General features: G+C 61.3%; 1 protein-coding gene across 5 annotated transcripts in view; it reads right to left on the bottom strand.

The window, feature by feature from the left end:
- The window catches only part of KIRREL1 (kirre like nephrin family adhesion molecule 1), a 100,010-nt gene that overhangs the window by 15,737 nt on the left and 56,630 nt on the right, over positions 1-27,643 (bottom strand). For all 5 annotated transcript variants that reach the window (XM_043568591.1, XM_043568592.1, XM_043568594.1 and 2 more), the window contains exons 2-3: positions 3,579-3,728; positions 2,079-2,228 (exon numbers count right to left, since the gene is read on the bottom strand). In XM_043568591.1, coding sequence (XP_043424526.1) covers positions 2,079-2,228; positions 3,579-3,728 — 300 coding nt within the window. The remainder of the gene's footprint in view (positions 1-2,078; positions 2,229-3,578; positions 3,729-27,643) is intronic.

A 27,643-nucleotide genomic window follows, 5' to 3' on the forward strand; every position in this document is an offset into this window, starting at 1 on the left:
TTTGCAGGCAAGGTCCTGGGGCTCAGAGAGGTGCAGAAATGTGCCCAGAGGCAGGAGAGTGAGCTACGCAGCGGGGCCAGGGCAGGGACCGGGCCCACTGACCCTGGAGCCAAGCCCGTCCCCGCGGTGGCTGGGGTACAGCTGTGGCTGCCGATGATGGGGGGCCACAGGCCTGCAAGTCTATCCCGTGTCTGTGTCTCAGTCCGCAGGCTGGCCTGGACTGAGGCAGGGGGCGGGGAGGCCACCTCGGAGCAAGGCTGCAGATGGGGGGGGTATCTATCAGGCACTGGACGCAACCCACGCTGGACCCCGCCCTGCCCAGTCTCCAGTCCCCGGTGCCACGAGCAAAGGTGGACGGGAGCAGGTGAGCAGGGAGCGCGCAAGAGATATACTGCCTCCCTAGTCTGCACGCAGCTGCAGGGGGGGGGGTCGAGAGAGAGATGAACAAGGGCAAGGAGATTCGCACTAACCTCTCACCTCTCTTTCTCCTGGGGCCTCGTCCTGCCCCCCTGCCTTGTGCCCCCCAAATCACCCAGATAAGCTGGGAAGGCCCACACACGGACCGTGCCCTCCAAACTGGCCACCCAACAGCCCCACTGTGCGCTTCCCCTCAGTCTCCAAGCTTTTTAACAAGGTACTCCTCCATCTAGGGTCCCTGTTGATATCCTCCTCTTCCAGGAAGCCTTCCTTGAGTGACCCAAGACACTGGACGCCATTATAAGCCCCGTTCCTGCGATGCCGAGAAGCTTGGCTGGCCTTTTGTCTTTTATTTCTCTGTCTCTGGGGGTCCAGGTGGGAGAGGGAAGAGAGTATCAGGGCCTCCTCGTTAGGATGGGAGTCCTCCAGGGCCCCAAACACAGGCCCTTAGGGAGGGAAAAAAGAAGAGACAAGGACTTCCAAGAATTCCACGTCCCTTAGGTGGCCCGGGCTGGCACGGGGCTCACACACACCCAGTGAGGGACGGGAGACGCCATGATGGCACCCCACGCCCATCCCTGGAGCCACCCTAAGTCTCCCCAACGTCAGTGCCATGCTTTGCTCATCCGACAGGAAGAGTGAGCCCCCCTGCAGCCCTGAGTCCTCGCCCTGCGGGGCCCTGACACCCCGTCACCTCACTGCCCAGGCCCTCCCGGTTCACAGCTCCCTGGGGCAGGAGCGGCAAAGCAGAAGTTGCTAAGGAGAGGCTGGTGGCCCCGTGACGCATTAGCGACGGGCAGACTGATCCCCAGGGGTCGTGACCTCTTTGGGTCACACTGCCAAAATGGCCCGGACATCCCGACTCCTAGCCCAGCCTTTCCCTGACAGAAGGAAGACTTCTCATGCCCTCCCCAGACCCCACGTAAAACCCTCCTCGTGTCCAAGCTCAGGATCTCAGCTCCTCCCTCCCCGGGGGTTTGTTCCCCCATCTCAGCGATTTCAGTAGGAAACGGGGAAGGGGCAGCACGGAGGGCAAAAGGGAAGAGGGAGGGTCTGGGCCGCACCAGGCTGGAGGGAGCCCGTTGTGCAAAGGGCCCCAGCGGGGAGGCCCACAGAGGGACATCTGCTCTGCTCCAGCAGAACCCAGCCCGCCGACCCCAGGTCTCAGCCCTCGGGGCTCATTCCTTCCGGTCCTGCTCCCTGGGGCTCCCGAGGGGCCTCCAGGGGCTTCTCAGTGCCCAGGGAGGAAAGGAGACGGTGTGGTGCAGCGGGGTAGGGGCTGAGTGAGGAGGAGGAGGGGCCCAAGGGGCAGTTGCCGGGGCCGGAGGCAGCAGGGGGAGGACAGGAGCACCGACACGCCTGGGCCAGGAGGGGATTTGTCTCCACCCCCCCTGGCTCTGCCCTGGCAGGGCCTTATGTCCAGCAGGCAGAGCCCAGTCCGGCCGGGCACACCGGGCGCCAGGCCTCACGCACCCACAGTCCCGCCAGGGGAGGCCCACGTGCCTGCTTTGCTCTCCTCTGCTGGACTGGGCTTTGGGAGAAGTTTAGAGAAGGATCTGGGGGCGGGGCGGGGGGGGGGGCAGGACAGTGATGAGGCCGGGAAGTGAGGAGTCCAGGGGACACGGGGGAAAGAGCCCGAGGAAGGGGGGCCGGGGCATTACTGAGCACGGTGAGCTTGGCCCGTCTCGAGCGCAGGGCGGCCTCCGTGGCCTGGCACTCGTAGGAGGCGTCGTCAGATAGCTCGGCGTCCGTGATCTCCAGGTTGTACTGCCCAGCGTCTGCAGAGCCCATGACCCGGTACCGCGGCCAGGCTGCAGGGACACACAGGGCGAGCGAGGTGAGCCCCCCACCCCGTGCCAGCCTGGGAACCAGCCTGGACCACCCGGGCCCACGAGGGTCCTCCTCCCCACGCCGGGGGCCGCACCTGCCCAGACCGGCCCTCCTTCCCCCCCACCCTGGCCTGGGAACTCGCCACAGCGGATAAGACGGATGAGGTCCCACGTGGGACACTGTGATGTCACCCCTGGGGCAGGAGCGACAGGGACACCGGAAGGGGGAGATGAGAAGAAATCTCCAGAGCTGTTGGCGGACAAATGTCTCTCATAATAATAGGGAAAAAAGAGGGGGAAAAAAGCAGAGAGGAACGGAGAGGGAGAGGGGGAGGGCATGTGGGTGCTGGAAATATAGGGCATCGCAGCACAGATGGGGCTCCCTGGGGCCGGGGGAGCCAAGGCCGCACCCTCACTCGTGATGCGAGGGGCGGACGAGGCAGGGTCCTCCGGCGCCCTGAAGGAGCCCCTAGCCCACACGGTCCCTGTGGCAGGTGGGCCCCTGAGCCTCCGGACCCCCTCCCCTGCAGGCTTCCACCCCCTCCCGGGCACCCTTCTCGCGGGCTCCCCAGCGGCTCCCTCCCATTATCTCCCTCTGTCCAGGGAACATTGATCCTTCTCAGTCCATATCTATTGATCTCTCTCTCCCAGTTTCTCTCCTTTTCTGTCACCAGTAGACCCCCCAGCCCACCCCTCTCTCTGCAGGACAAACCCCCCTCCCTGTACTAATGTGCAGAACCCACCGCCAACAACCTCAGCCCCCGGATGCGACAAAGAGAACAGAAATGCGCGGCCCCTCCTGTGCCCGTGTCATGACGCTGCCTTAAGGCGACCAGTGACTCTTCACGAAGCATCTTCTCTCATCTGGTTCAAAAGTCACAAACGCCACTCATAAGCCCGTGACTATGACGCCTAGTTTTGCACAGCAGCAAACTGAGGCCCAGAGAGGGGAAGCGGCTTTCCTAAGGCCGCCCAGCTCACAGGCAGCAGAGGCAGAAGAACCGAGGTGTCTTTCTGCTCATCCACTGGCGGGAGGCCTTCCCCAAAGCGCCTTCCCTTGCTCCGTCATACAGGAGGCTGTTGGCTGTGTTTTCCCGAATCGTCACGTATGCTTCAGCACCGGCTGCGTCTTCCGGAATGCATAGGGAAGTGAGTGCCCAGGCTGACACCAAAATAGGTTTTTGGCCTCTGAGCAGACATTGCCCGGGCAGAGGCAGGAGAGGGGACTCGGACAGGAGCTAGAGAAGGATGGCCGCCCAGGAGCGTGTGCTGGGGACGGGGCACAAGGACAGGAGAGGCTGGATGCTGGGGGGGGGGGGGCAGCCCACTCACCTTTGAGGCCCTGGCCCATGCCCAGCGCCAGCCCGTCCTTGGTCCATTGCACGATGCCCGAGTAGTTGAGCAGCACGCAGGGGAGCACGGCCCGCTGTCCTGCCACCACGGTCTGGTCGGCCGGCTCCTGGCTGAAGCGGGTCTGGGTCCCTGGCGGAGATAAACGGGCACGGGGTAAGGCCACGCGGCAGGGAAGGGGTTCCAGCAAGCGGCCACCCTGCAGCCCCTGCCCCACTGCAGCCCAGCCCTTGCCTCCAAGATGCACACGCTCGCCCCGGATTCCCTCCTCCCCCCGCCCCCTCCCCGGCCCACGGGACCGGGTTTCGGGAACCGAGGCTCAGCCGCCAGAGGGAGGGGCGCGGTGTTACAGAAGGGACTGACACGGGGCCGGGCCAACCCTCTCGTGTTGCAAGCAGGACACTGAGGTCCGAGGGGCGAGGAAATTACCCGAGGGCGCCGGCAGGGGCAGGGGGTGGCGGGAAGCGAGCGGCAGAGTGCGGCCTCGACCCTGGGGCTCGGCCCTCCAGCTCCCGGGACCGCCACCTGCTGCCTCCCTCCACCCCCCTCGACGCGTGCCGCGTCCACAACAGGGTCATACCACCCCCCCCCCCAATCCCGGGGTGTGGATGTGCCACAGTACCCTTGCACGTGTCATAGGAGGCACAGTGAGGTAGCACACATGTGCAGCCACGCAGGACCGTCCCCGAGGACACACGCAGTGGGCGCGCGAGGGCAGGTCCGGCCACAGGCTGCCTGGGTCTCCGGGGGCCCGCGACGAGCCTCGCAGCCCAGTTCTCGGCACGCTCGCCTGCCCCACCCCGTGTGGCTGCCCCCTGCCCCCCCAGCTCCGGGGCACGGGTGCGGACACGCGGACGTGGCGCCCCATGCTGAGCCGCCCGCCGTGGGGGAGCCGAGCGCGCGTGTGACTGTCCCGCTCTCCCTCCGGCTGCCGAGCCACACATGGCCGCCCGGCCGGGAGCGTTTGATTAGAGAAGCTGCTGCGTAATTGCCTTTAATTGTGGAGCCCAAATGGAGCAGGGAATTGGACTGCGGCTGCTCCCCCCCATCCCCCCACCGGCTCCCACCCCCGTGAGCCAGCGCTGGTCCCGCCGGCCGGTGGGGCAGGCCTGGGCACCTCGCTCCGGCTGCCCGGGCTGTGCGGAGAGGGGAGATGGCAGAGGCTGAGGTCTGGGGCCTCTGAGCCTCGTCCCCAGTCTGTCAGCTTGGTCCAGAGCAGCTCAGGGGACTCCTCCCTCTCCTTTCCCTCCCCAGCTCCCAGGTCTCCGCAGAGACCACGGTCCCCGCATCCAACCCTTTCCAAAATTTCTCTCTTCTCCACTCCTCTGTGTAAGCAGAGGGAACCTGTCCCTCCTCATTCTGAGACCTCCCCCGAAGCCACCAGAGACAGGCCCCCCCCCCCCGCCAGGTTTCATCCCCTCCCTTCTGTTTCCGCCTCCAGCTCCGTTTCTCCCCTTCTCTCCAAACTGGCCCCACATTCTCTTCTTCCAGCAAGTCCTCCTGGATTGATCCCGTAGTTCCTTGGACAAACACAGCTTGTCTCATCGCCCAGCCCTGCTGTCACAGCTCTGTCCGTGACGTTCCTGTCCCAAACCGTAAGAGTCTATGCCCATGTTTTTGTCATGGGGAAGAAGGCAGCTGGTGGGTGGGGGCATATGACCTACTGATTCTACCAGAAAGGAAACCTCTCCTCCAAAGCCAAGGGCCGTGCCATCTCCTCCCTCTGAGTCTCCCTGGACATCTGACACCCACATTGTTTGCGGTACACAAAGGGGACCGAGAGAGAGAGAGAGAGAGAGAGAGGGGGGGGGGGGCAGGGCTGGGAGTGATGGCCAGCGTATGATTTAACACAACGAGGCAGCCTCTGCTCTCGGTTTAGTGTACAAATTCAGCTCCTGGGGTCCGCAGGGGCTGGGAACTTAGAACCGGCGCCCTCTGCACACTCCATGGGCAGCCCCCGACTCTGCCGACCTGCCATCCATCCCGCATTTCCAGGGATTCCAGCGGCAGGTGCTGAGATCCTGGGGGAGGGGGTGGGTCAGGTGAGCAGCGAGCATTATTAATTCAGGCATTGCCCTCATTATTATTCAAATTTATTCATATCTTTGCGCATTCCCTAGTGCTGCTACCAGCTTCGAGCAGCCCCCCCCCCCCACCCACGCACGATTCTCCTTCCCACGGCCCTGGCCCCGGAGCCCAAGTCACCATGCCTCAGAGATGGGACTCGTATTCACAGCCTTCTTGTGTGACCGGACACCCTGGACTCCCAGCGAGGTCTCCAGGAAACACTAAGAAGCTGATGCTGTGGCAGGATGGAGTGTGAAGCCGTGTGCAGAGATGGGGACCTTGCCGGAGGGAGGGGCCGGTGGCTTGGGCGTGCCCCCCCACCCCCCAGCCCAGCTGGCCTGCACAACGACAAGTCTGGGCACAGACTGCAGGGTCCCTCTTAGGAGCACAGGCAGGTTTGCACAGTGCCTGCACCACACTTCCTAACTGCGACCTTGGCCAAGTCACTCTCTGAGCCTCCCTTCCTCACTGGTAAACCGAGGCGTGATAACGCCTGCCTCCGGGCTTCTGTGAAGGCTCGTGGGTGAGGCATAAGGCAGGCCCGGTACCTCCCCCTGCGTGGGCCCACTCACTGCGGCTACGGCCCTCCCCGCCCCTTGGCAGCTGGATAATTAGAGGCACCCCGGAGACCGGAGCGGGGACATGACCGAGAAGGCGACACCCATCGATTCGGGGATCTAAGAGTGGAACCTGCTTTGCTTTAGGCCTACTTGAAGCAACTCAGCCGGGAGACAGAGGGATGGAAGCAATGACCCTGAAGAGTCAGAGGGGAGGGAAGATGAAGAGGTCTCGGGAATCTCACTCAATGGGAGGGCAGCCTGGGTCCTGGACCTGTGAAAAGCACACGCACGTTTTCCTGCCCCAAAGCAGCCCCTGCAGTCAAGACAGCGTCTGAGACAGAGGCCGGATCCCGCGGGTTGTCCCGACCTGGCTGCACGCTGCCCTCATCAGCTCCTGCGCCCTCTCCAGGCTTCTGTCACCCCGCCTGGTCGGGGGCAGGGAACCCTGCTCTCCCACTCACCTCCTGTGAAGTCTTCTCTTCCATGGCTCCCCACTCGCCCTCGGAACCCTTCTTACCTCTGCTATCGTGTGGTTCCCACTGTGCTGCCCACCCCTGCGCCTGAGCCCTGGGGGCTCCTGGAGGCTGGACTGTGTCCCTCGGGGCCCCCTGCCGTGCTGTCCCAGCACAGTGGCCTGGCTGCCAGGCCCACAGCAGGTGTTCCGAAGAAGTAAGCACTCTTCGCCCTGCGCCCCACCCCCTGACCCCATCAAGGAAAGGGAGGCAGAGTATGCCTGTCCCAGTCAGGCTCCTGCGGAGGCAGAGACAGGGCAGGGGACGGGAGGGGACAGCATGGGGCCACACGGACTGGGGGGAGGCTGGCAAGGACACCCACACGGAGGAGGCCGAGGGGAGCGAGGGGCAGACTTGGTCCTGGTGAGCAGGAGGCCAGAAGAGGAAAAGACAGGCCCGAGGCGGGGTCTGCAGGGAAAGGCAGCAGACGGGACCCAGTGACAGAGACCTCAAGAGTCATGGAGCCAGGCCAAGGCAGGGGAGCGTCCCGGAGATGGAGGGGGAGAGGCAGAGGGCCTCTCGTGTTCTGCACACTTCTTCCCCTTAGACGTGTGTGCCGAGAGGCTGGGCAGGTGCCCCGACCCGGGACAGGGGACCCCCCACCGGGGTCTGCAGGCAGGTGAACAGCTGGGGAGACACGCGGAGCACAAGGGGTGGGGGGGAAGGGGCTTGTGCTTCTCACCCAAGCTGAGGACGGCTCAGAGCTGCACGCACCCCTATCCCTCCACCTCCCTGCCCCCCTCTCTCCCAGGCCTCCTTCCTTTCAGGTTCCCTGGGCAATCCCCCCCCCCCGACTGCCCACCCACCTCTCGCTGCCCCCCCCTCCAAGCCCCTCCCCCATTCTGCCCCCGCATTGTTTGGGCTTCTGGCTACAACACTTCTCACAGCCTGCCTTGGATCACCAGTTACTGGTGTGTGCGTTTCGGTCTCTCCCACTCTCCTTCCTGGGAGCCCCTGGAGAAGAGACGCTTTGATTTACCTCCCTTGTCCCTTCAGTCCCAGCAATGTCCCTTCATAACGATAACTCCCAATTATGAGATGCCAGCTAGGCACCAGGCACCGAGGCAGGTGCCTCACAGACATTTCCCGCCTGATAATCCACTGCACGGCGGTGGCTGCTATCTCCATTTTCGAGGAAAGGGAAATTAGGCTCAGGGCGCTTATGGCCCAGACATTGCTTGGTGGCAGAGACGAGAAGGATCTCGGCCTTCTCAGATGCACGGCCCCTGCCGCTGGCACCATGCCACGCCACAGGAATACGCAAGAAGCATTTCCTGGATGCACGTGACTCACGGCCCCCGCCCCGGAGACCCTCTGCGCCCGTCCACGACTTCCGATCCCCACGTTTCGCCTCAGACTTCCAGCACCATCCTGTGCGCCTCCGGGGAGGGCCGTGCTCCTCGACGCGGGGCTGGCCAGCACCCTGCAGCCTCAGGGGACTTGGTCCGCACGCTGTCACCGGCCACGGGAGAAGCTTGACGTGCATACCCCTACGCGGAGGACGCAGCGGTTCCCAAGGCTGGAAGGACATCAGCAGCACGCAGAGAGGCTTCAGCGATTTGCAAAACGCTAAGTGTTGAGCCCCCAACGTCCACCAGCAGCCGTCATAACAAACAGCCCCTGCCTGTAAGTGCCAGTCCCGGGACCGCGCACCTCCCCGGGCTACGCACCTCCCCGGGGCCAGCTCGCTTCCTGTACAAAAGCGCCCAATGAGGCGGGCGCCAATATTCTCCCCAGTAAGGATCTGAGGCTCAGAGAAGAGCAACTTCCCGGCAGCCACACAGCTGGTGAGTAGCGGGGCCAGTGAGCAGAGCAAAGGGCCAGGACACCTGGCTCCCGGACTGTCACCATGCCCACCCGGCCACTGCTGTCTTCCCTACTCTCACCATCGCTGGGACCTCCCGGCACAGACAGGCCATCGTGCAAGGGGGCCCTGGTGCCTCTGCACCTCCCCCCTGATGCCGCCCCCTGGGAGACCCTCTCCTCCCCCACCCCTCCTCAGCCCTCACGTTCCCAGGCGACACTGCCTTCCCCAGAGGTAGTTACGCCAGGAGAGGCCACCTGCCCGAGTCCCCTCCCGTTCCCGTTGGGCCTGGTGAGGACAGAGGTGGAGTCCCATTTCTGACTCAGAGCTAGGAAGTGACCTCTAGCGTACAGATTCTCAGACACACACCACATGCTCCTTGTGGGCACGTGTTTCCCGTGCAGAGCACGTGTGCACACGTGTTTGCTGGTGCATACACACCCACCTCACACACGCAGTCGCCAGTGCGCACACACCCATCTCACACACGTGTTCACAGTGCACACAAAGCCCTCTCGCACACGTGTTCACCGGTGCACACACACCCGTCTTGCACACGTGTTCACGGTACACACACAGCCCTCTCGCACACGTGTCCACCAGTGCACACACACCCGTCTTGCACACGTGTTCACGGTACACACACAGCCCTCTCACACACGTGTTCACGGTGCACACACACACCCGCCTTGCACACATGTTTATGGTGCACACACAGCCCTCTCGCACACGTGTTCACCGGTGCACACACACCCGTCTTGCACATGTGTTCAGGGTGCACACACAGCCCTCTCACACACGTGTTCGCTGGTGCACACACACCCGTCTCGCACACGTGTTCACGGTGACACACACACCCGTCTTGCACACATGTTTATGGTGCACACACAGCCCTCTCGCACACATGTTCTCCGGTGCACACACACCCGTCTTGCACATGTGTTCACGGTGCGCACACACACCCGTCTTGCACACGTGTTCACGGTGCACACACAGCCCTCTCGCACACGTGTTAGCCGGTGCACACACACCCGTCTTGCACACGTGTTCATGGTGCACACACACCCCCATCTTGCACACATGTTCACGGTGCACGCACACACACCCGTCTTGCACACATGTATGGTGCACACACACACCCATCTTGCACACATGTTTATGGTGCACACACAGCCCTCTCACACGCATGTTCACGGTGCACACCCACCTCGCACACATGTTCATGGTGCACACATAGCGTGCTCGCACACATGTTCACTGGTGTGCACACAGCCATCTCACACACGTCTTCACAGTGCACACATAGCCCTCTTGCACACGTGTTCGCTGGTGCACACACACCTGTCTTCCACACATGTTCATGGTGAACACACACCCATCTTGCACACCTGTTCACAGTGCACACACAGCCCTCTCGCACATGTGTTCGCTGGTGCACACACGCCCGCCTCGCACACATGTTCACTGGCATGCACACACCTGTCTCACACATGTGTTCACAGTGCACACACAGCCCGTCTTGCACACATGTTCACAGTACACACACACCGTCTTGCACACATGTTCACAGTGCACACACAGCCCTCTTGCACAACTGCATGCAGGCACGTGCTTCTGCACCCCACGGGCCCCTGTCCGTGCCCGTGCCTCGGCACACGTGTTCCCAGAGCCCTGCCTGCCGGGCCAGCCAGGAACCAGAGAGGGAGTGGGGCCACGCACACGAGAGGCCGAGGAAGCTGGGCTGCAGGAGAGGGGCTGGCGGAGGCCGGGCCCTGTCTCCCCGGATTTATCAAACATGCAGTAATGAGCCCCCTGGGCGGAGCCGTCCCCGAGCTCTGCACTCCAGATTGCCGCTGGTTCAAAGGGAAGCCTTTGATTCGCACCGACAGCTTTCAGATGGAACTAAATCTCTCCACACTGCACTCCTCCTCCAGCCCCGCTGGCCCCGCTGCCTGCTCTCACGTCTTCGCTCGCCCACCGTCCCCCCCAGACCCTCTCCCCAACCCCAGCCGTTCCCTTCCTGCTCCATGAAAAATACAACAGCCGGGGGAGGGGGGGGCCTCCCGTTGGCTCTTCTCATCTGACGGAGAAAAGAGGATCATGATTCTCCGGGGCCGGGCCAGCCAAGGGGAAAGGAGAGGAGAAAGGCAGACTTGCACCTTTGATAGAGGAGAGAAGGCAGCCGAAGGGAGGGAGGGAGAGGGGGAGGGCAGGAGGGGTGCCGGATGGGGCGGAGAGAGCGAGGACATGGGGAGCAGAGACACGCGGATGCAGATAAAAGGGGGCTCGGGACCCTGGGGCCAGGAGCTCCCCGCTGCCGGGGCACGAGGGCCGTGGCTCTGCCGATCTGGAGGACACAGAGTCCAGCCCACAATCAGAAACGTCCAGATGTGACGTGGCTTTTTCGAGAGGCCCTGACAGGTGATGAACCAGGGGTCAGGAGGCTCCCAGCAGGTAACTTCAAGTGTGGCTGAGAGCGGACCTCCGGGTGAGCCCCCAGACAAGTCTGCAAACATTCAGACTATCAGCGCCCCCAGCCTGCTGTCTGTCAGCCTTCGTTTCACGGTCTGACCTGAGAAAGTCACCCTGGGCAGCAGGGGCCTCGGTGCCTTGACTCAACCTCCCCACCAACCTCCCCCACCCTCCCACCCTCCCACCCCCACGCCAAGTCACAGGCAGAAGAACCCGTCTCTCCTCCCTCCCCCCAGTCTGCCTGGCCAAGCCAGCCTGATGCCATCTCCAAGGCCGGGGTATGGTAGGGACAGCCGAAGGGGAATCTTTCCAGGGACCAGATGGGATTTTACAAGTGGCCACAATCTGGCCTGGTTTCCTTGCATCTGAGCAGACCACAGAGGCCGGCTGCAGAGGCTGGCCCCAGGGCCCCGGCTGGTACTCCCAGTGATGGGGAGCATGGGCTTATTGGTTTGGGCCAGTGGATTAGTCACGGAGAAGCAGGACAGAAACTTGAAAGAGACAAGGGCACCTAGCCCAGCCCCTGCCAGGGAGGGACAGACGCGCCGTGGGCCGGAAGTCAGGAGATGTGGGCTTGTCTGGTCCCGGCGCTGCCCCCACCCGACGGGGTGACTTTGGGGAGGTCACTTCACTTGTGTGGGTCGTAGCTTCCTTAAACTATAAAGAGAGGGAGCTGAACGCTTGGACCCCAAGGGCCTTCCCGCTGTGATGTTCTAAGATTCTGCAGCGTCGTCTGCTGTCCCGGGGCCTCAGCCAGGCCTTGCTGACGCTCCAAGGACTCAGCTCTGTGCCCGTCCCTCTTGGACTGTGAGGGAGAGGGCCGGTGCACCTGCAGCCGGGCCAGTCTGGCAGCCTCCCCACAGGGTGTAGAGGGCAGTCTGCGGCTTTGTGACACTAGGACAGATGGGGCCCCAGCACAGGAAGGAAGGCCACTCTTTGCTTCCCCTGCAAGGCACTCCCCACCAGTCCTCCCCGCATCCCCTGCGCTAGGCTCAGGATGGGAGAAGGGGGGGCAGAGGGCGGGCAGTCCCGGTCTCGGGGGTGACCTGTCAGCCCAGGCCCACTCACAAGGACTTTGAGCTCCCGAACTAAAAGACACTGGCAGGTGCAGCTAGACACGTGCACCCCTCCCCCACCGCGGCTCCCATTTGGACCTCCAGCCCCCTCCGCCCTGCCAGCCCAATGACACCCGGGCCAGACCTGATCTGACAACTCTATGCAAATGTGCCCTGGCAGGGGACCCTGAGAATGTTTTCTGGGAAGGACAAGGGCACCGTGAGCCCAAGTGGGGTTGGCCGTAGCAGGTATGACAGCGGGAGCAGGAAGGGGAGTGGCAGGAATGGTGGACAGTTTTGCTGAAAAACCGAATTTCAATCTGGCTTCCGTGGGAAGGGAAGGGCGGCGCGGGAGAGGAGGCAGGTGGCTGGCAAGGACTTAGTGCGGACAGGGGACACAGAGGGGAGGAGGGGGGCGGCCGGGGCCAGGACTGTCACAAAGCCAGAGGCCCGGGAGATGGGGCCAGGTGCTGGGAATGGTGTGGGGGGCGGGGAGGGGCGGCAGAGGAAGCGGGCCCTCTGCCGCCGCCCGACCCTGTACCTGCTGCCCCCCAGCCGTCCCCACGCCCGCAGAGCGGCGGGGAAAAGGAGCAGAGAAAGAGGAAGGGAAGGGAAGGAAGAAGGAAGGAAGGAAGGAGCCGAGGTGCCCTTGGCTGAGGTGCTGAAAGAGAAGGAAGCAAGACAGGAAAGGGAAACAAGAAAATTCAATTAGAAAGAGAGTCTGAAGGTCAGAGCGGCGCAGGGCCTTCATCACTAATGCAACACCTTTATGCGAAGAAACTGAGGGTCGGTACAGGAGAGACGTATTCGGGGCAGGCCTGCCTCGCCACCGCGGACGCCCCGTCGGCAGGCTGCCCAAGCCCTGCCCATCCCGCACAGGCGGCAAGAGAGGAGAGGACGAGTCCTTACCCGGAAACCCTCCTTCTCCAAAAGGAGGGAGGGGAAGGGACAGCGAGAGGGAGGCTACAGAAAAGAAGGCCGGGAAGATGGACAAAGCGGGACAGAGAGGAGGCGGCCCGGGGCGGTGCGGGCGGGGGGCAGGGATCTGAGGCCACCTTCTGGCCAGGCCATGAGCATTTGGGTCAAGGGAAAGGAGTGAAATCCTTGAGAAATGGAAGGGATTTCAGAAAGGATTAGCCAGGCAGGGCCAGGAGGAGAGAGTGAGGTGGGGCAGCGTCTGAGGAAACTCCAGGCCTGGTCTCCCCCCCACAGAGCAGATGGCCCATCTGGCCGGGTCCCTCCACAGGCGCCCTGGGGGAGGCCTTCCAGAGGGGTCCATGCACCAGCCTCACCTGCTATCCGCCCGCCCGGCCCGGGGCCCAGCCCCACTCCCTCCTCCCGGGGCCTCCGGCGAGTCCTCAGCTCAAGGAAACCTTTCCTCAGTTATCCCGTTAGGGGTGTGGCTCCCGTGTACGGTCTGGCAGCAGCCAGAATGGGACCCCTGAGTCTCCCCTGCCGCAGGCTGCAAGGCCAGGAAGAAATGCAGGCTGCTTCCCAGACCTTCTCGGGATTGGTTTCCTGGCACCTTTAGGAATGGTCTCCAGAGTGAATAGCATCAACTCAGAAATCCAGAAGACGGAGGCGGGCAGGCGTAAGGATGCGTTCTCCCGCCTTCACCCTGAAACCAAGAGCCTTGGGGGCGGGGGAGGGCGCCTGGGTGGCTGAGTCGGTTAAGCATCTGACTTCAGGTCAGGTCATGATGCTGAGGTTGGTGGGTTTGAGCCCCGTGTCGGGCTCTGTGCTGATGGCTCGGAGCCTAGAGCCTGCTTCAGATTCTGTGTCTCCCTCTCTCTCTGCCCCTCCCCTGCTCGCGCTCTGTCTCTCTCTCTTTCTCCAAAAAAAAAAAAAAAAAGAGTCAGGAGACTCGGGTCTTCTCCTGCCAAGCAGTGGCTCTTAAGGACACCTGTCCGTTTCTGAGTTGAATGAGCTTTATTGTATTTCTGCACCCCCTCCTGCCCCCTGCCCCCCTCCCCTCAAAATTAAAAAAAAGAAAAAGAAAAAGCCCAGGAGATCTAGGTGTTAGACTTTATCTCCTTCTGGGGCCGGGAACCCTTCGCCACAGATGACCTCAAAGATTTCTCTAGAACTTCCAGATGGAGCTAACAGACTTTATGAGCCAGGTGAGCAACACACACAGGGAGGTACGGGGGTGGGGGTGGGGGGCTCTAGCCCAGCACCGACTCCCCAGCAGTGTCTCTGAGAAAGGCTGACTTCGCAGACACACTGCAAGCCCACGGCACCGGGGCATCCCCAGACTCCATCACTTGGCCTCCATTACAAGCCTCCACGCCAGACATCCGTGACCGTGGCCCCGAAGGGGCCAGGCTGGTTTTTACCCATATAAGAACTTGCCAGTAGCACAAGGCAGCGCACCCCCCAGCCCTAGAGGTGTTCAGATAAGGGTGGACGGTCGCCTGTCCACAATGCACCAGAGGGCTCGGGGTCATATTTAAGGTCTCTTTCTTTCAGTTCTGGTGCTTTATGATGCTATTTACACACCTCCTATACTTTCTTCTTACTTAGACACGCGCCTATCAAATAATCGGTCTGTAACAGTTCGATCAAGGTGGACTGAAATGGTTTGCGGGACCAAAGTTTAAAGGAAGAAATTCTGAACAGAGCCCAGGGGTAGAGAAAAAGAACAGGTCAAAAACCGGGCTAGGACAGAAGGCAGAGGCATAAGGAAAGCTTTTGTCTCCGGGCAATTAATCCTGAAACTCAACACGTCAGCGATGGGGCCCAAGCATAGAATTGTGTCAATTTAGACCCGCGGCTTGGTCTGTAGCAATACCGTGTTTCATTAGGGCTCCTTTTCCACAAGACTCGTAAACTCTTTGAGACAACAGATGTAATCATACAGGTGCATTTTCCAAAGCGACGAGGGCAAAAGTGCTTTGCGCACAGTAGGTGCTCAACAAATGCTTGCTGTTTGACTATTTGAATTAATTTATGGATAAAGCAACTGAACCCAGAGAAAGTCAGCTCCCTTCAATATTTATCCACTCATGCGACAAATACGCTGTTGGTGCCGAATGCAGAGCAAACGCTGTCTGGGCGCTGGGCTGGTCCCGCCTCCCAGAGCTCAGTCTAGGAGACACAGCCAACGATCCGGGCGACACAGCAGGACGAGTGCCATGGTGTAGGAGCAACGGAGGAGAAAGCACCTCAGATGAGTGAAAACGCTGCATTTTTCCGTACGTCTGACTTCCATACTGGCCTTCCCCTGGCCTGAGACCCGGATCTTGCTGGCCTTTGCTAGCTCTGGCCTCCTCCACTCGTACAGGCTGGACACTGGAGGCCTTGCTTGGCACACAGTAGATATTCAATAAATACACACTTACTGATGAGAAGTGCATTGAGGCCTGACGACAAGCAGGATTTCAACAGCCAGAGAGCGGGAGGAGGGCATTCCAGACAAAGGGAACAGCATGAGCCAAGACATGGAGACATAAAGGACCAGTGAGCAGTTGGAAGTCACTGGAAACCAGGCGCAGAAAGAAATTGGAACTAAGGTCATAGCTCTTTAAAAATTAAACGCTGTGGGGGCGCCTGCGTGGCTCAGTCGGTTGAGCATCCAACTCTTGATTTCGGCTCAGGTCGTGATCCCGGGGTCGTGGGATCGAGCCCCACGTCGGGCTATGTACTGGCAATGGAGCCTGCTTGGGATTCTCTCTCTCTCTCTCTCTCTCTCTCTCTCTCTCTCTCTCTCCCTCTCCTTCTGCCCCTCTCCCACTCACACACACACACACACACACACACACACACACTCTCTCTCTCTCTCTCTCTCTCAGAACAAAATAAATAAATAAAAAGTAAAATTAAAAATAAACCCTTTCCCCCTGTGGGCATATTCCTCAGTCTCCACCTTCCAGAAACTTCTGTGCTGTTGAGAGACACTGGACACAGACCAAGACAGAGGTGTAGATTCAGAAAGACCAAAGTGGAGGCCAGGTGGCTGATCCAAGGGGCAGGGAGAGCTGCAACGTGTGGGCCCCGCCGGGCGAGTGGGAAGCAGAAAGGTGGCTACTTGGTGCGTGTGTGCGTGTGTGGGGGGGGGGGGCATGCGTGTGTCCTTGTTTGCGTTCACGCCACTCGTGAGCTTGTTACTGGGCATCCGTACACGAGTGTTGAGACGTAGCCACCATAGCTAGGACATTCTAGGCTTTTCCAATTAATCTCCATTAAAAAGATTTCCCACAGAGGCACTTCTGGAGGCCCCGAGTTGGGGTCATCTGGATCAATCCTCCATAAAGTAAAGCAGCTCCGATCGGCTGCCGAATCGATCCATCTGACTCGGTTCATCCTGTGCGTGCAAGGGGCGTGGAACGTTAATCTGCTGCAGGAGCCCAGGGAGCCCGAGGCGCAGGCTCTGTAACCAGCGACGTGGGCGCGGGTCCCCACGTGGCTGCACTCCACCCCGCGGGGTGGGGGGCACCCAGGGGTGGGCCTGCGGGGTTGATGACGGTGGGGCTGCAAGGGCGGGCTCTGTCTGCTCATCTTTCCCGTCCTGCCCGCCTCAGTTTGCTTTCAGCTGGATCACAACCCCCCAAGAACAGGGGAGGCCCGGGGACGTGGAAACCATTCCGCGAACCACGGCCGGGGGTCTGCAAGACATCGGCGGTGGACGCACGACCAGGGTCCATGGAGACACTTTCTCGTCAAGCCTGTGCATGCTGACGACTCTTCCTGGGACCCGGACGCTCGCAAAAGCCAGGGCAGCTCTGACGGGGGCCGGTGGTGAACAGAAGGGGAAGAGCAACTCACACGTGTATGTGCCAGTCACCCTGCCACGGCCTCGAAACCTTCAGATCCCCCTCCTCCAGGCAGGCCTCCCGGTGCCACCCAAGCCAGCCGCTCTGGTCTGAGCCCCCATCAGCTTCCCGCACGCGCCCTTTTCAACTCTTCTGTTCACCGATATCTTCACTGATCTGGGGACGCCCAGCCCTGCTCGCTTGTCCCCTCACCCCGTGTTCCGTGTCAGCCTCGGGGCCACCCAGACACCAGAGAAGCCAGGAGCAGGTGGCTGACGGAGGTGCTCACTAAGGTTGCATGAAGAGGGGCTTGGGGGTCTGTGGCAAAGAGGGTCAGACGTCCGGGTGCGGGGGAACGTTGGAGAAGGCAGCCTGCCTCTTCCTTCCTACCCTCCCTGCATCTGATTCTCTCCTTCACTACTTGAGGTCCTGTGTGCCTCCCACCAGGGGAATGGTGGGGGGGTTTCCTTCTTCCACCTCCGCTGTCCCCAGTCTCTGCAACAACCTAATGATTGCTCATTTCGCTGCCCAGCCCTCGATGGAGAGAACTTCCCTTTGATTGCTTGTGACACGGATCTCACAACAAATTTAGCACCTCATTTCCCGGATGAGCCAATATTCCCCCTCGATTATCTCCCTGCGAGGGGGACGGGGCGCCGTGCATTCCAAAGAGCAGCTTACGCCTCCCCTGGTTATCAGAGTCAATCAAGCTCACCGTCCTCCCAAGGATGGATGTGGTGGGGTGGGAGGAGGTCCTCACAGGAGCACAGGGGGACTCCGAGAGCCAGGGAAAGGAAGAGGAGGGGGGCAGGGAGGACAGTGGGGAACAGAGAAGCCTCTGGAAACCCGGCCCTCAGCAGATGTGTGTGCAGGTTCCCCGAAATGGAAGGTGGCGGTGAGTACGGTCTGCTGTACTCAGATTGCTCGGATCATTCTAGACCTTCCTTCCCAAGCCTCTTCTGAGATCCTGGCACCTCATCCAGCCGCCCCCTGATGTCTCAGCATGGGGCTAGTCGGGGGAGGGGAGGGATGACCTGGGGCCTCACTGCTTCACCCAGGAATGAAACAGGGAGGGGGAGACATTCTCTACTCGGCGCCCTGACTCCAGCATCCCCGACACCTCGTCTCCCGCGGAAATGACTTTTCTCAACAAAATCACCAGCTCCTAGCTGGGCCGCTGGAAGGGACAGGTGTCCTATGAGGCATCTGCCCCACGGGACTGATGAGGGGAGGGAGAGGTGGTGAGGTGAGTTGGAGGGACGGGGCAGAAGGTTCTCGGAAGGCAGTCAGCGGAGGAAGGGCAGACGGGTGGGCCTTGGGAAATGGACCAAAGGAGGAGGGAAGGAGAGATACGGTCACGTCACTTAGAGCCCTGGCTACACGGGAGACAGGAAGGTGCAGGACACAGAAGATGCGAGCGAGCCTGGGGCAGGGGTGCAGAAGTGCGGGGCAGGGTGGGTGGGAGACGGCTCACCTGTCCTGCCCAGGACAGGGAGACGGAGAAGCGGGGCGCAAGGGTCGGAGGCTCCAGGACTGAGCTGCGGGACGGCTCAGCTGTGGCAGGGATGCAGGGAGGGCGGACGGAGGAGGAAGAGGGAAGGAGCAGGGCTGATACCGGGAGGACCAGCAGATGGCTGCTGTCACTAAACGGATTCCAGTAAGTCAGGGGGGCAGAGCCGAGCCCAGGGACGCCAGGGGAGGGGCGGTCAAGGAGCAGAGCCCGGGGGGGGGGGGGGGGAGGAGAAGCCTCATGCCAGCCTGTGTTCCCATTTCCACGGCAACCCCACACGTGACCCCCAGCCCACCTCCACGCCAACGCCAATTCCCACCGGAACCTAATCCTAACGGTCATTCAACCCCGAGTCCCAACTGAGCCGAGCTTCAGGGCGACCAGCACCGCAAACTCCCTCAGCGCCTGCTGGGCGGAAGTGATTGACAGATGCCGATCGAATAAAGGAGCACGCAAACCACGCCTCGACCCCCACCCTTAAGTGTAGCGCGCTCAGGCCTGACCCCCCTGCCGACGCCAATGCCTGTGCTGGGTGCCGGGCAAACCCAAGCCCCAGCTCTGGCCGGCGCCCACCTCGGTCCTAAGAGTCACCGTCCCTAAGGCAGCGCCACTTCCTGACGGATCTCAGCTTGTTCCTGCCCCACCCCTCCGGCTGGATGGTTACAGTTCGACCTGGGGACCAAGTCAAGGTGGGGGTGCCGGCCCGAGCTCTCAGGCTAATTACGGGTGCTTCCTTCCTCTTGTCTCCAAGCCGGCTGCCCAGAGCCTTCTGCCCTAGGAAGTGGGGCTGAACAAGGCTGAGGCTCGGGACCAAGGGACCCCGACCCCGAGACCCCAGGAGGAGTGAGCCAGATGTGAAGACGCCAGCTTGAGCAGACCGAAATCCAGAGCGAGTAAGCGAATGGGGTTCAGGAGGCAGAGCCCGAGCACCTTCCCACGCCACGCTGACCCCCGATCCCTGGCCCGGACCCAGGCCGTAGGAGCCCTTCCTGGGTGCCCATGGCGGTGGGGGGGTAGGGGTGGGGTGCTGTGGTGGGGAGGGGGCCGTGGAGGCGCTGAGCTGCTCTGGAGACCCTGCCTATCTGTCACCTGACTCTGGAGCAGGGCCTCTCCCTCCAGGCCCCCCCCCCCTCCTCCTCCTCCTCCTCCTCCTCCCCCTCCTCCTTCTCCCCCTGCTGCCCCTCCTCCCCCTCCTCCTTCACCTCCTCCTCCCCCTCCTTCCCCTCCCCCTCCTCCTCCCCCTCCTCCTTCTTTACTTCCTCCTCCTGCTCTCCTCCGAGGACCCATCACTGAGGCTGGGACAGGAGCTGAGTATTATGTTCTGTTCTCGCTGCAACCAAATCTGATTACTGGGACATGTGATGGATGAGCTCGGTTTGGACCCCCAGCTCAGGCAGTGGGATGATGGAGCTGCCCTGTCACTCCTTCTCCCCGGGATGAAGCATCAGGTCCCAGGCGGCATCTGGAACGTGCCCACCTCGGAGGTGTCTCCAGAGCCCAGATCCTTCTCCAGCCATTCCTTGACATAAGGACCCCCGAGCACCCACACACCCGCACCAGCTCCCCAAGCTCTGCCTCAAGGGGATCAGGAACCCAGCTGCGAACCTCTGGCCAGCTGCCACTTCCGCGGGGGGCCGGGGGGGATGGCACTTTGGTGGGGGGGGGCTGGAAGCTGGAAAAGGCTGCCTCTGCCTGGCTAGGGGCCTCCAGGCATCTCTCAGTGACAGCCACGGGCCTCACAAGCCTGGGGCAGGGCAGGGAGGGAGGAGGGAAAGAGACGGTGCAGAATAATAATGAAGGATTTTTAATAACTCGTCAGCTACGGTGTCAGCTCAGCAGCAGCAGCAGCACAACCCATTGGGAAAACTTTGCGAGGAATTGTCTTCCCAGGAAGCGAGAAGTGAGGGGAGTCAGAAGGGCCTCCCCCCAGCCCCTCGAAGCTCTCAGTCAGCACCCAGGGTGCAGGACAAAGTGCAGACGGAATTACGGAGCCCCGGGCCCGGCCAGCCCCTCCGGGAGCTTCCACTCCGGGCCCAACCCACAGACCACAGACTCAGCCCAAGACAGGAGCAATCTGTGAGGACATCACAGCATGGGCAAGCCCCCCGCCCCGGAAAACACAGCCCCTGACTTGCTCGATGGCCTCAGTCAGCTGGAAGGCAACTACATGCTTATCAAAGGGCTTCTTCTCTTTACCTAATAATTCACCAGAGAATTGTTTGAAGTAGGAGTGTCATCAAAGAGTGTTACAGAAAGCCCTGGTGACCACCTTTCCGACAGCCTCGTTTTCAGACGAGGACACCGAGGTCCAAAGATGTTGCACAGACAGACGGTGGTGGTGGAGCAGGGTCCCTAGAAACCCGAAATCCAGATCTCCTAAAAATGAATGTAAGTTCACAAAAATAGAATCTCCATATACTTTTCAGGGGCGGATGCTGCACAGCCGGCGGTAACGGGCTCTCCAGCAGGTCAGGGGTGGGAGCGGTGGCGGAACGTGGGGTAACCCAGCGAAACATTACCCGTCTTCTCTCTCCCTCGGATCACTCCTGGAGGGCTTCCCGGGAGTGGCGGCTGTGAACGCGGGCTGGGAAATGGGAGAGATTTCCCAAGCCTTTGGAATGACAGGTGGAAAAGGCCTCAGTGACACGGACAGAGGGGAATATTCTAGGTCTGTGAGAAGCCCTGGGAAGCTACGAAGAGATGGGGTCCTTATCACACGCACGTGTGAAAGGCAGAGGCTGCAGCGGGCAGGCTGAAAGTTCCAGCCCTTGGGAGGTCAGGGGCATTAAAGGCTTAGTGGCTCTGAGCAGCCCAAAGACAGGGCAGGGCTCCCCCTCCAGGTCCACAGAAGTGAGCAGGCTGGGACCCCCGGGAGCCCCGGCAGCCTGCCAACACCCCCACACACAAGAAAGCCGGGGCAGGGGGGGGGTGGGCAGGGACGCACATCTCCATCCCAACCAACCCCCCAAGTCCAAGGTTGTAGTGCTGCACAAAACAGGCACTTGATGAGGGTTTCACGAGTGAAGGGGACAGTGCTGGGGGCTTCGCGGGAGAAGGAAAGGGCAAGGGGGGGCCCCCCCAGATTCCCGCAGAAGGCCAAGACCGAAGGCTTCCTTTGCTGCGGCAGAAAGAGAAACTGAGGCAGCAGGGCGCGGGCCCATGTTGCCGAGGAGAAGGCCTGCAGCAAAGCCAGCAGCGGGCCCCGCAGCCCAGCCAGCCGCTCGGCAAGATGTAAAGTGCTATCCAAACGTGATGCATTATTAACACTTCAGAAATCATATTTCACAGCCGCCCGCTGGAGCCGGGAAGTGAATCTTTCCTCCTGCTCTCGGGCGGGGAGTTATTGTTAGAGCCACATGTGACAGCAGTGACGTGTGACCACGGCTGAGAGGGTGGGTGGGGGTGGAGGCCAGGGGCGCCCACCCGGGCAGCAAGCTGGCCCCTGCCTCTCCCACCCCATGGTGACGGGCTTCCAGGAGCCCCCAGCAGAGAAAGCTGACGGAGCCTGTGACCGAGCCCCTCCCCTGCTCCCCTGCACCACAGGATGGACACAGGGGCAGGAGATCCAGAAGGTCGCTGCTGCAGGGGCTTCCTGGGAGAGGAGGGTCCAGAGCAGGTTGGGGAAGACGAGGCCCTGGGTCCCGGGTGGGCTGGGAGGCCTCCAGGCGGGCCCAGCCCAGGCAGAGGGAGGAGGAAGCCAGCTGCGAGCTGGGTCCTGTCCCCACTCGAGGTCGCCAGCCACGGGACCGGGAGGAAGGAGGGAGGGGAGGGAGAGCCCTGCCTGCCAGGGCAGCGCTGACTCTTGGGTAAGAAACGAGAAGGCGCTGGTGGTGGACAGGGGGGGACAGGGAGGCTGCCAGTCACCCCCAGCCCCTCTCGGACCCGCCCCCTCGAGGGACCCGCCTCGCTCTCGCCTGCAGGTGCTGGGCTGGTCTCTGTGCTCGGGGCCAGGGTGGGCAGCTTGTAATTAGGCACAGGGACCGGAGGAACCAATTTTCAATTAAAACCTTATCTGCAGGGTGCATAGACATAAAGGCGGGTATGTCTGATTCTTTTCTAAGCCAGCCTTCGGTATTTGCAGTGCCTGGAAGGAGGCACAGGGAGGGAGGGCGCCCGGGCAACCCTGGCGACATATAAATTCTACTCATAATTACATGACTTTCAACACCACGAGATGCCAATAAAGTATTTGCAGGCCCACAGACAAACGGCATGCTGGCATTCCCGAGACGGTGCTTGGGCAGCCAGGGCACGGGGAGGGGCGGTCGCTTCTGCCTCGGGGGGTGGCTGCCCGCAGAGGGGGCTTCTCCTTGGCTGCTGAGCAGACCCCTGCCTTCAGGGCCTCGGGCCGCCCATCCCTTGAAACCCAGCTCTGTTAGAGCCCCACAAGCCAAGGACGTGAGCTGTGGGTGTGCAGAAGGAAACGGAGAAGTCTCCCTCCGCTCCTGAGCCCAGCCCTCTCTTGCCCCCACCTTCTTGAGGCCGACCAACCGGGCTTCCCCTTCCCATGCACTCAAGGGAGGGCAGGTGGCACAGTCAGGGGCGAGCTCCCCCTCTCAGAGCGAGGGCAGGCGGGGGGACACGGGACAGGGGACATCGAGAGGGCCCACGAAGGAGCGGGGAGGCACTCTGGGAAAGCGGGGGGGCCTCATCCATCACCCCTGCCTCCACGCACACCGGAAGCAGCAAACCGGTCAGGAGCCTTGCCTTCCCCGTCAGTGTAGGCCCAGCCTCCGGGCACGGGCCTCTCTGCAGGGACCTCTCGATGAAATATACGTTAGCTGTGAACGGCTCAGAATGGAGGAAGAGGAGCGACCAGGAACTCTGCCAGTGAGTTGGCGGGCGCGGGTTTCGGTAGCGACAGCAGCACTCCTGCTGGAAATCGGAACCGGTGTGGCTCCCGCTCTGCGGTCTCCCCCCTGCCCCCCCCAGCGCCCCAATCCACCCTGTGCCTTTCACAAGTGGGTCTCTGGGGACCAGGAACAGCTCTGAGAGCCGCTCAAGACGAGCTCCCGGCACGGGCTTAGCTCGGCCACGGGCACGGCACTCAGCACGCCGTCCGGGGGAATCAAAAATTAAATAATAGCGATAATGACGCTTCCACAAACATCCACAGGCAACTGGTCGGCAAGAAATCTCGTCAACGGCCTCTGCGGAAGGGGTCCTGTAGAGCCGAGGCCGCCCGCCCTCGGTCCTCCAGCCCGTTCCTGCCACCTCGATGGCTTTCTGCCTCTGTTTCCGGCCAAACCTGGAAGAACTTTGAAGCCTGGACAATTCCGCTCGATTCTATTCCACGCGAATCAGCAATAAGTCTCGGGGACCTACTGTGTGCCAGAGTTTATACTAAGCACCACGGTGATAAGGAGATTAACGGGGCACAGCCTTGCTCTTGAGGCATTTATAATAAATAGCTTTTGCTAAAGATAAGGTTCAGGCCAGTCATCGGCTTTGGTGTTTAGGAGAGAAATGATTAATCCTGATCGTGGGGAAGAGGAGAGAGTGATTTGGGGAAGAGACTGCGTAGGGGGCGAGATGAAGCCTCGTACCCGCAGGCACAGAGACAAAGCGATCCTGGGCACAAAGGACATCGAAGACAAAGGCCGGGCAGTGCGCGGTGTGTGTGGGGGCCAGTCCGGCGTGGCCGGAGCTCTGGGCATTTGTGGAAGGGCAGGGCTGTCAGGATTAAAAGTGATAATCCCCTTAAACGGACTTGCAAGTTCCATGTGCGTGGCAATTATCAGGTTCCACGTTCGTACAGCTTGTGGGACATTACAGGCCACGTAGAGTGGGATCAGGTTGTGGCAGGTCTCGAATGCACTTGTTCACCCCCGCCCTCCACCCTGAATGCACCCTGACCCTCCCAGGCGTCAGCCACTGTGCTGGGGGATGCAGGCAGGCAGCAGAATCCCACCCGCCTCCTGCTCCCAAGGAATGTCCACGGGAGCACAGACCTTCACACGTGAATGCAACACGGGGCTACAGGCGCCTGCAGTGATAAAGTTTGGAAGGGGAGCAATGGACTGAGAGAGACAGTGGATTCGGCCTGGGGGGTCGGCTGGCCACCAGGAAGGCTTCACGGGGACTAAGATTCGCAAAGTGTTGGGGGTGCCCACCAAGCAGATGGGGAAGCCCACCGCGGGGGGTGGAGGAGACCCTCCAGGAAGAGCATGTACGTGAGCAAAGGCCGGGAGGCAGGGTCTTTGCTGGACCGCGGCCTCTCCACGCGGTTCTGACGGGACAGAGAGCACCAGCGGGCCGGGCCGGGCCCTGTGTCGTTCTGCCTGCCGGCTGGAGGGCAGCCCTGGGATTCGGTGACAGCGGCTGAGAGGGGTAAAGCCTGGAGAGCCCCGCCGGCAGCCGGGGGAGCTGTGGCTCGGCTCCTGGAGAGAAGTTATAAGCACGCAGAACTAAGACAGCGGATAAAGAGAAATGGAACAGATCTGAAATGCATGGAGAGGCAGAATCAACAGGATTTAATGGTTGGGAGAACGTGAAGCGGAGGGGGATGGTCCTCAGTGTGGGTCGCCAGGCAGTGGACCCCGATCTGGGAATCCCGGAGAGGCAGGCGCGGTGGGGGTGGCCTGGCGGCCATCCAAGGTCATTCTGAGGCGTGTGGACTTGATCCTCCGGACGGTGGGGGGCCTCAAGGGCGGACTTGAGAAAGGCTGCTGTGCACCCAACCCAGGGAAAGCGCAGGCAAGAGAGGGGCTGAGTCAGGGAGGGGAGGATGGGAGGGGGGAGGAGAGAGAGTCTGCGTCTGTGCGGCCCCCAAAGAGGAGGTGACCGGAAGTCCAGTGTCGGTGTCCCAGTGGCCACGTGGCGGGTATTGGCGGTGTTCAGTTGTGAGGCAGACGTGAGGGGCACACACACTCAACACCATAAAATACCAGCCATTCCTCGTCTCCCTAAAATAGGTTATCTGTGGTGTGACCCGACCCTGATAAGAACAGCTCGTTGTTTGCAACTGTGGATGACCACGGGGGGGGGGCAGCGGGGGGGGAGGAGCCAGAGTCAGGGGTGTGGTGTCTTCCCTGTTGCAGGAAGGAGAGGATGCCCTTCCAGGCAGAGGGACCAGCACGAGCAGGGGCTCAGAGGCAGGACGACTGCAAACACAGGAGAATGTGAATGTGAGCAAACCTCACCACCGCGCCGGGCCGTCTGGGGGCCCCCCCCAGGGCCACCATCAAAGAGCCGAGGGCCGTCAGCCAGCACTGAAGGCTGGAGAGAGGCCTCCGCTCTGAGCACTGCTGAGCACATGTCCATCTCTGAAGCAGGAGGAAGGGGAGGCAGCCAGGAAGGAATCAGGAGAAGGTACAATTTTGGGAAAGCGAACATGGTGAGGGCAGGATGGGCCAGCTGGACAGCCGCTGTCCGACCGCATTCCCAAGTCTCGGAACGTCACGGCCGGAAGAGACCAACCCTCTCATTTCACAGGCGGGGGACCCGAGGCCCAGAGAGGTGCAGTGACGGTCACCAGCAAAGCCAGAAGCACAGCTCTGGTGTCTCTGGGTGCCTCGGGTGCAGGCTGTACCCCAGCACCAGAAAGGTCCCTTGAACACTGAAGGTGTTCCACTCTGAGGGCTGAGCGGCCTCCCAAGGTCACGTGGCTCCTGCTGTAATCAGTGATCCCGTCCCGTCTTTCTGGTAGCCTCCGAGCCCCTTCTCTGACATCCCTGGCCCCTGCAGAACCCTGGGGTGGAGGGCATTGGGGTTCAGCCTCTACTCTCACCAGGAGGCTGCAGGCGGGGCTGAGCTGGAGCCCAGGAGCACTGCCCGTGGCAGGTGCCGAAGGCCCTGGGGCCCGGGAACTCTCGGACAGATGCTCTGGATGTTCTCTCCAGCCACACACAGTCCTCTCCCCGAGCCCCACCTCCAGACACTGATTTTCAGCTTTAAACCTCAAAACCGGCCAACGGCCCCCAAGCGGGGGCTCCCAGGGAGTGCTCACTGGAACATGAGGTCAGCTCAGTCCAGGAGGGCTGTGACTGCGCCTCCAGCCCTCGTCACAAGCGGGCAGTGGCCGTTGTGACCCGAGCACCTTCAGCCTGGTTTCCTGGTCCTTCTGCCCACTGACCCCAATACTTCTCTGCCCGCACCCAAACCAGGCACTCGCCGCGGACCCCTCCTGGCTTACCTCGCGCCAGCCAGCCCCGGACACGCCTCCTCAACAGGTCTCGGTCATCCCTGTCCCCGACACCTACTCCCCTCGCTGAAGCCCCCTCTTTTCTCCCTGGACTATGGCAACACCCCTGACTGGTTCCTCCGCCTCCAGCTTGCGCCCCTTAAATCCATTCTCCACACAGTTGCCAGAATGATCTTCCTAAGACACAAATCTATCGCCACCCCGTGTGAAACCTTCAGTGGCTCCCCAGTGACCCCGGACGAAGCACAAATTAGCTTAGGTCCCGGCCAACCTCACTGCTCCCACAGTGTCTTCTGTTCTCCAGGACATGCGCTCCGCCTTGCAGAAACCCCAGCATGCCAGGGGTCTCCGTGCCCATCCTGCCTCAGCCCTCCAACTTGCATGCTCCCCTCCCCTGCCACCGGGCTCCCCCCCTCTTCCTCCTCCAAGAGCAGTTCAGGCTCAGGGCCCCAGGAGCCTTCCCGGATCCCCAGCCCGCGCAGCACTGAGCTCACAGGGTACTTACAGCCCTAGGACTGAGAAGCACTGAGCTACAAGCACCTCAGGACAGACGCTGTTTGTAATCCAGCCTTGTACTGAGCAAGGACGCCCATCTCCTCGTAGACGCTCAACTAACGCTTGTGGAATTGAACTGAACCCCAAAGTTAACCTTCTCTTCCTACCTCGCCCTACAAATACATTTTATTCCTTCTGCCTCCTCACTTGCTAACCCAAGTTTTTCTTCTTCTGTGCCATGCAAATGCCCCCTCTTCCAAGAAGCTCTCCCTGATAGCTGCCCCCCTCCGCACCCCCGAGCTTGTGCCACACGGCTTAGCATCTCTGCTGCCTCTCTCCCGAGAGTGAGCTCCACTCCCAAACCAGCCCACTCGTTCTTTCTCAAAGGCAGTAAATGCTTCCTGCGCTTGTGGTCAATGTCATAAGATTTCTTACCCCTGCAATTCCTCCTCCAGCTGCGGGGCGAGGACTGTGCCCCAGCCCCACCGCACGTGTATTGGCTGTGACAGATGCACGGTCACGGCTGTCCAGGGCCTGTGTTGAACTGCTGACTTGTGTGTTTTATGTTATTTTTGTACACGAGCAAAGGTGTGTGTTCCCTTTTCCTTCTAGGTGTTTCTCTGCACCTTTCTGTGTCCCACTTTGGGCGACAGCTCCGAGATCCCTTCCCGCTTTGAT

The sequence above is a fragment of the Prionailurus bengalensis genome, chromosome E4 (genome assembly GCF_016509475.1).
Source record: "Prionailurus bengalensis isolate Pbe53 chromosome E4, Fcat_Pben_1.1_paternal_pri, whole genome shotgun sequence".
Taxonomy (NCBI): domain Eukaryota; kingdom Metazoa; phylum Chordata; class Mammalia; order Carnivora; family Felidae; genus Prionailurus; species Prionailurus bengalensis.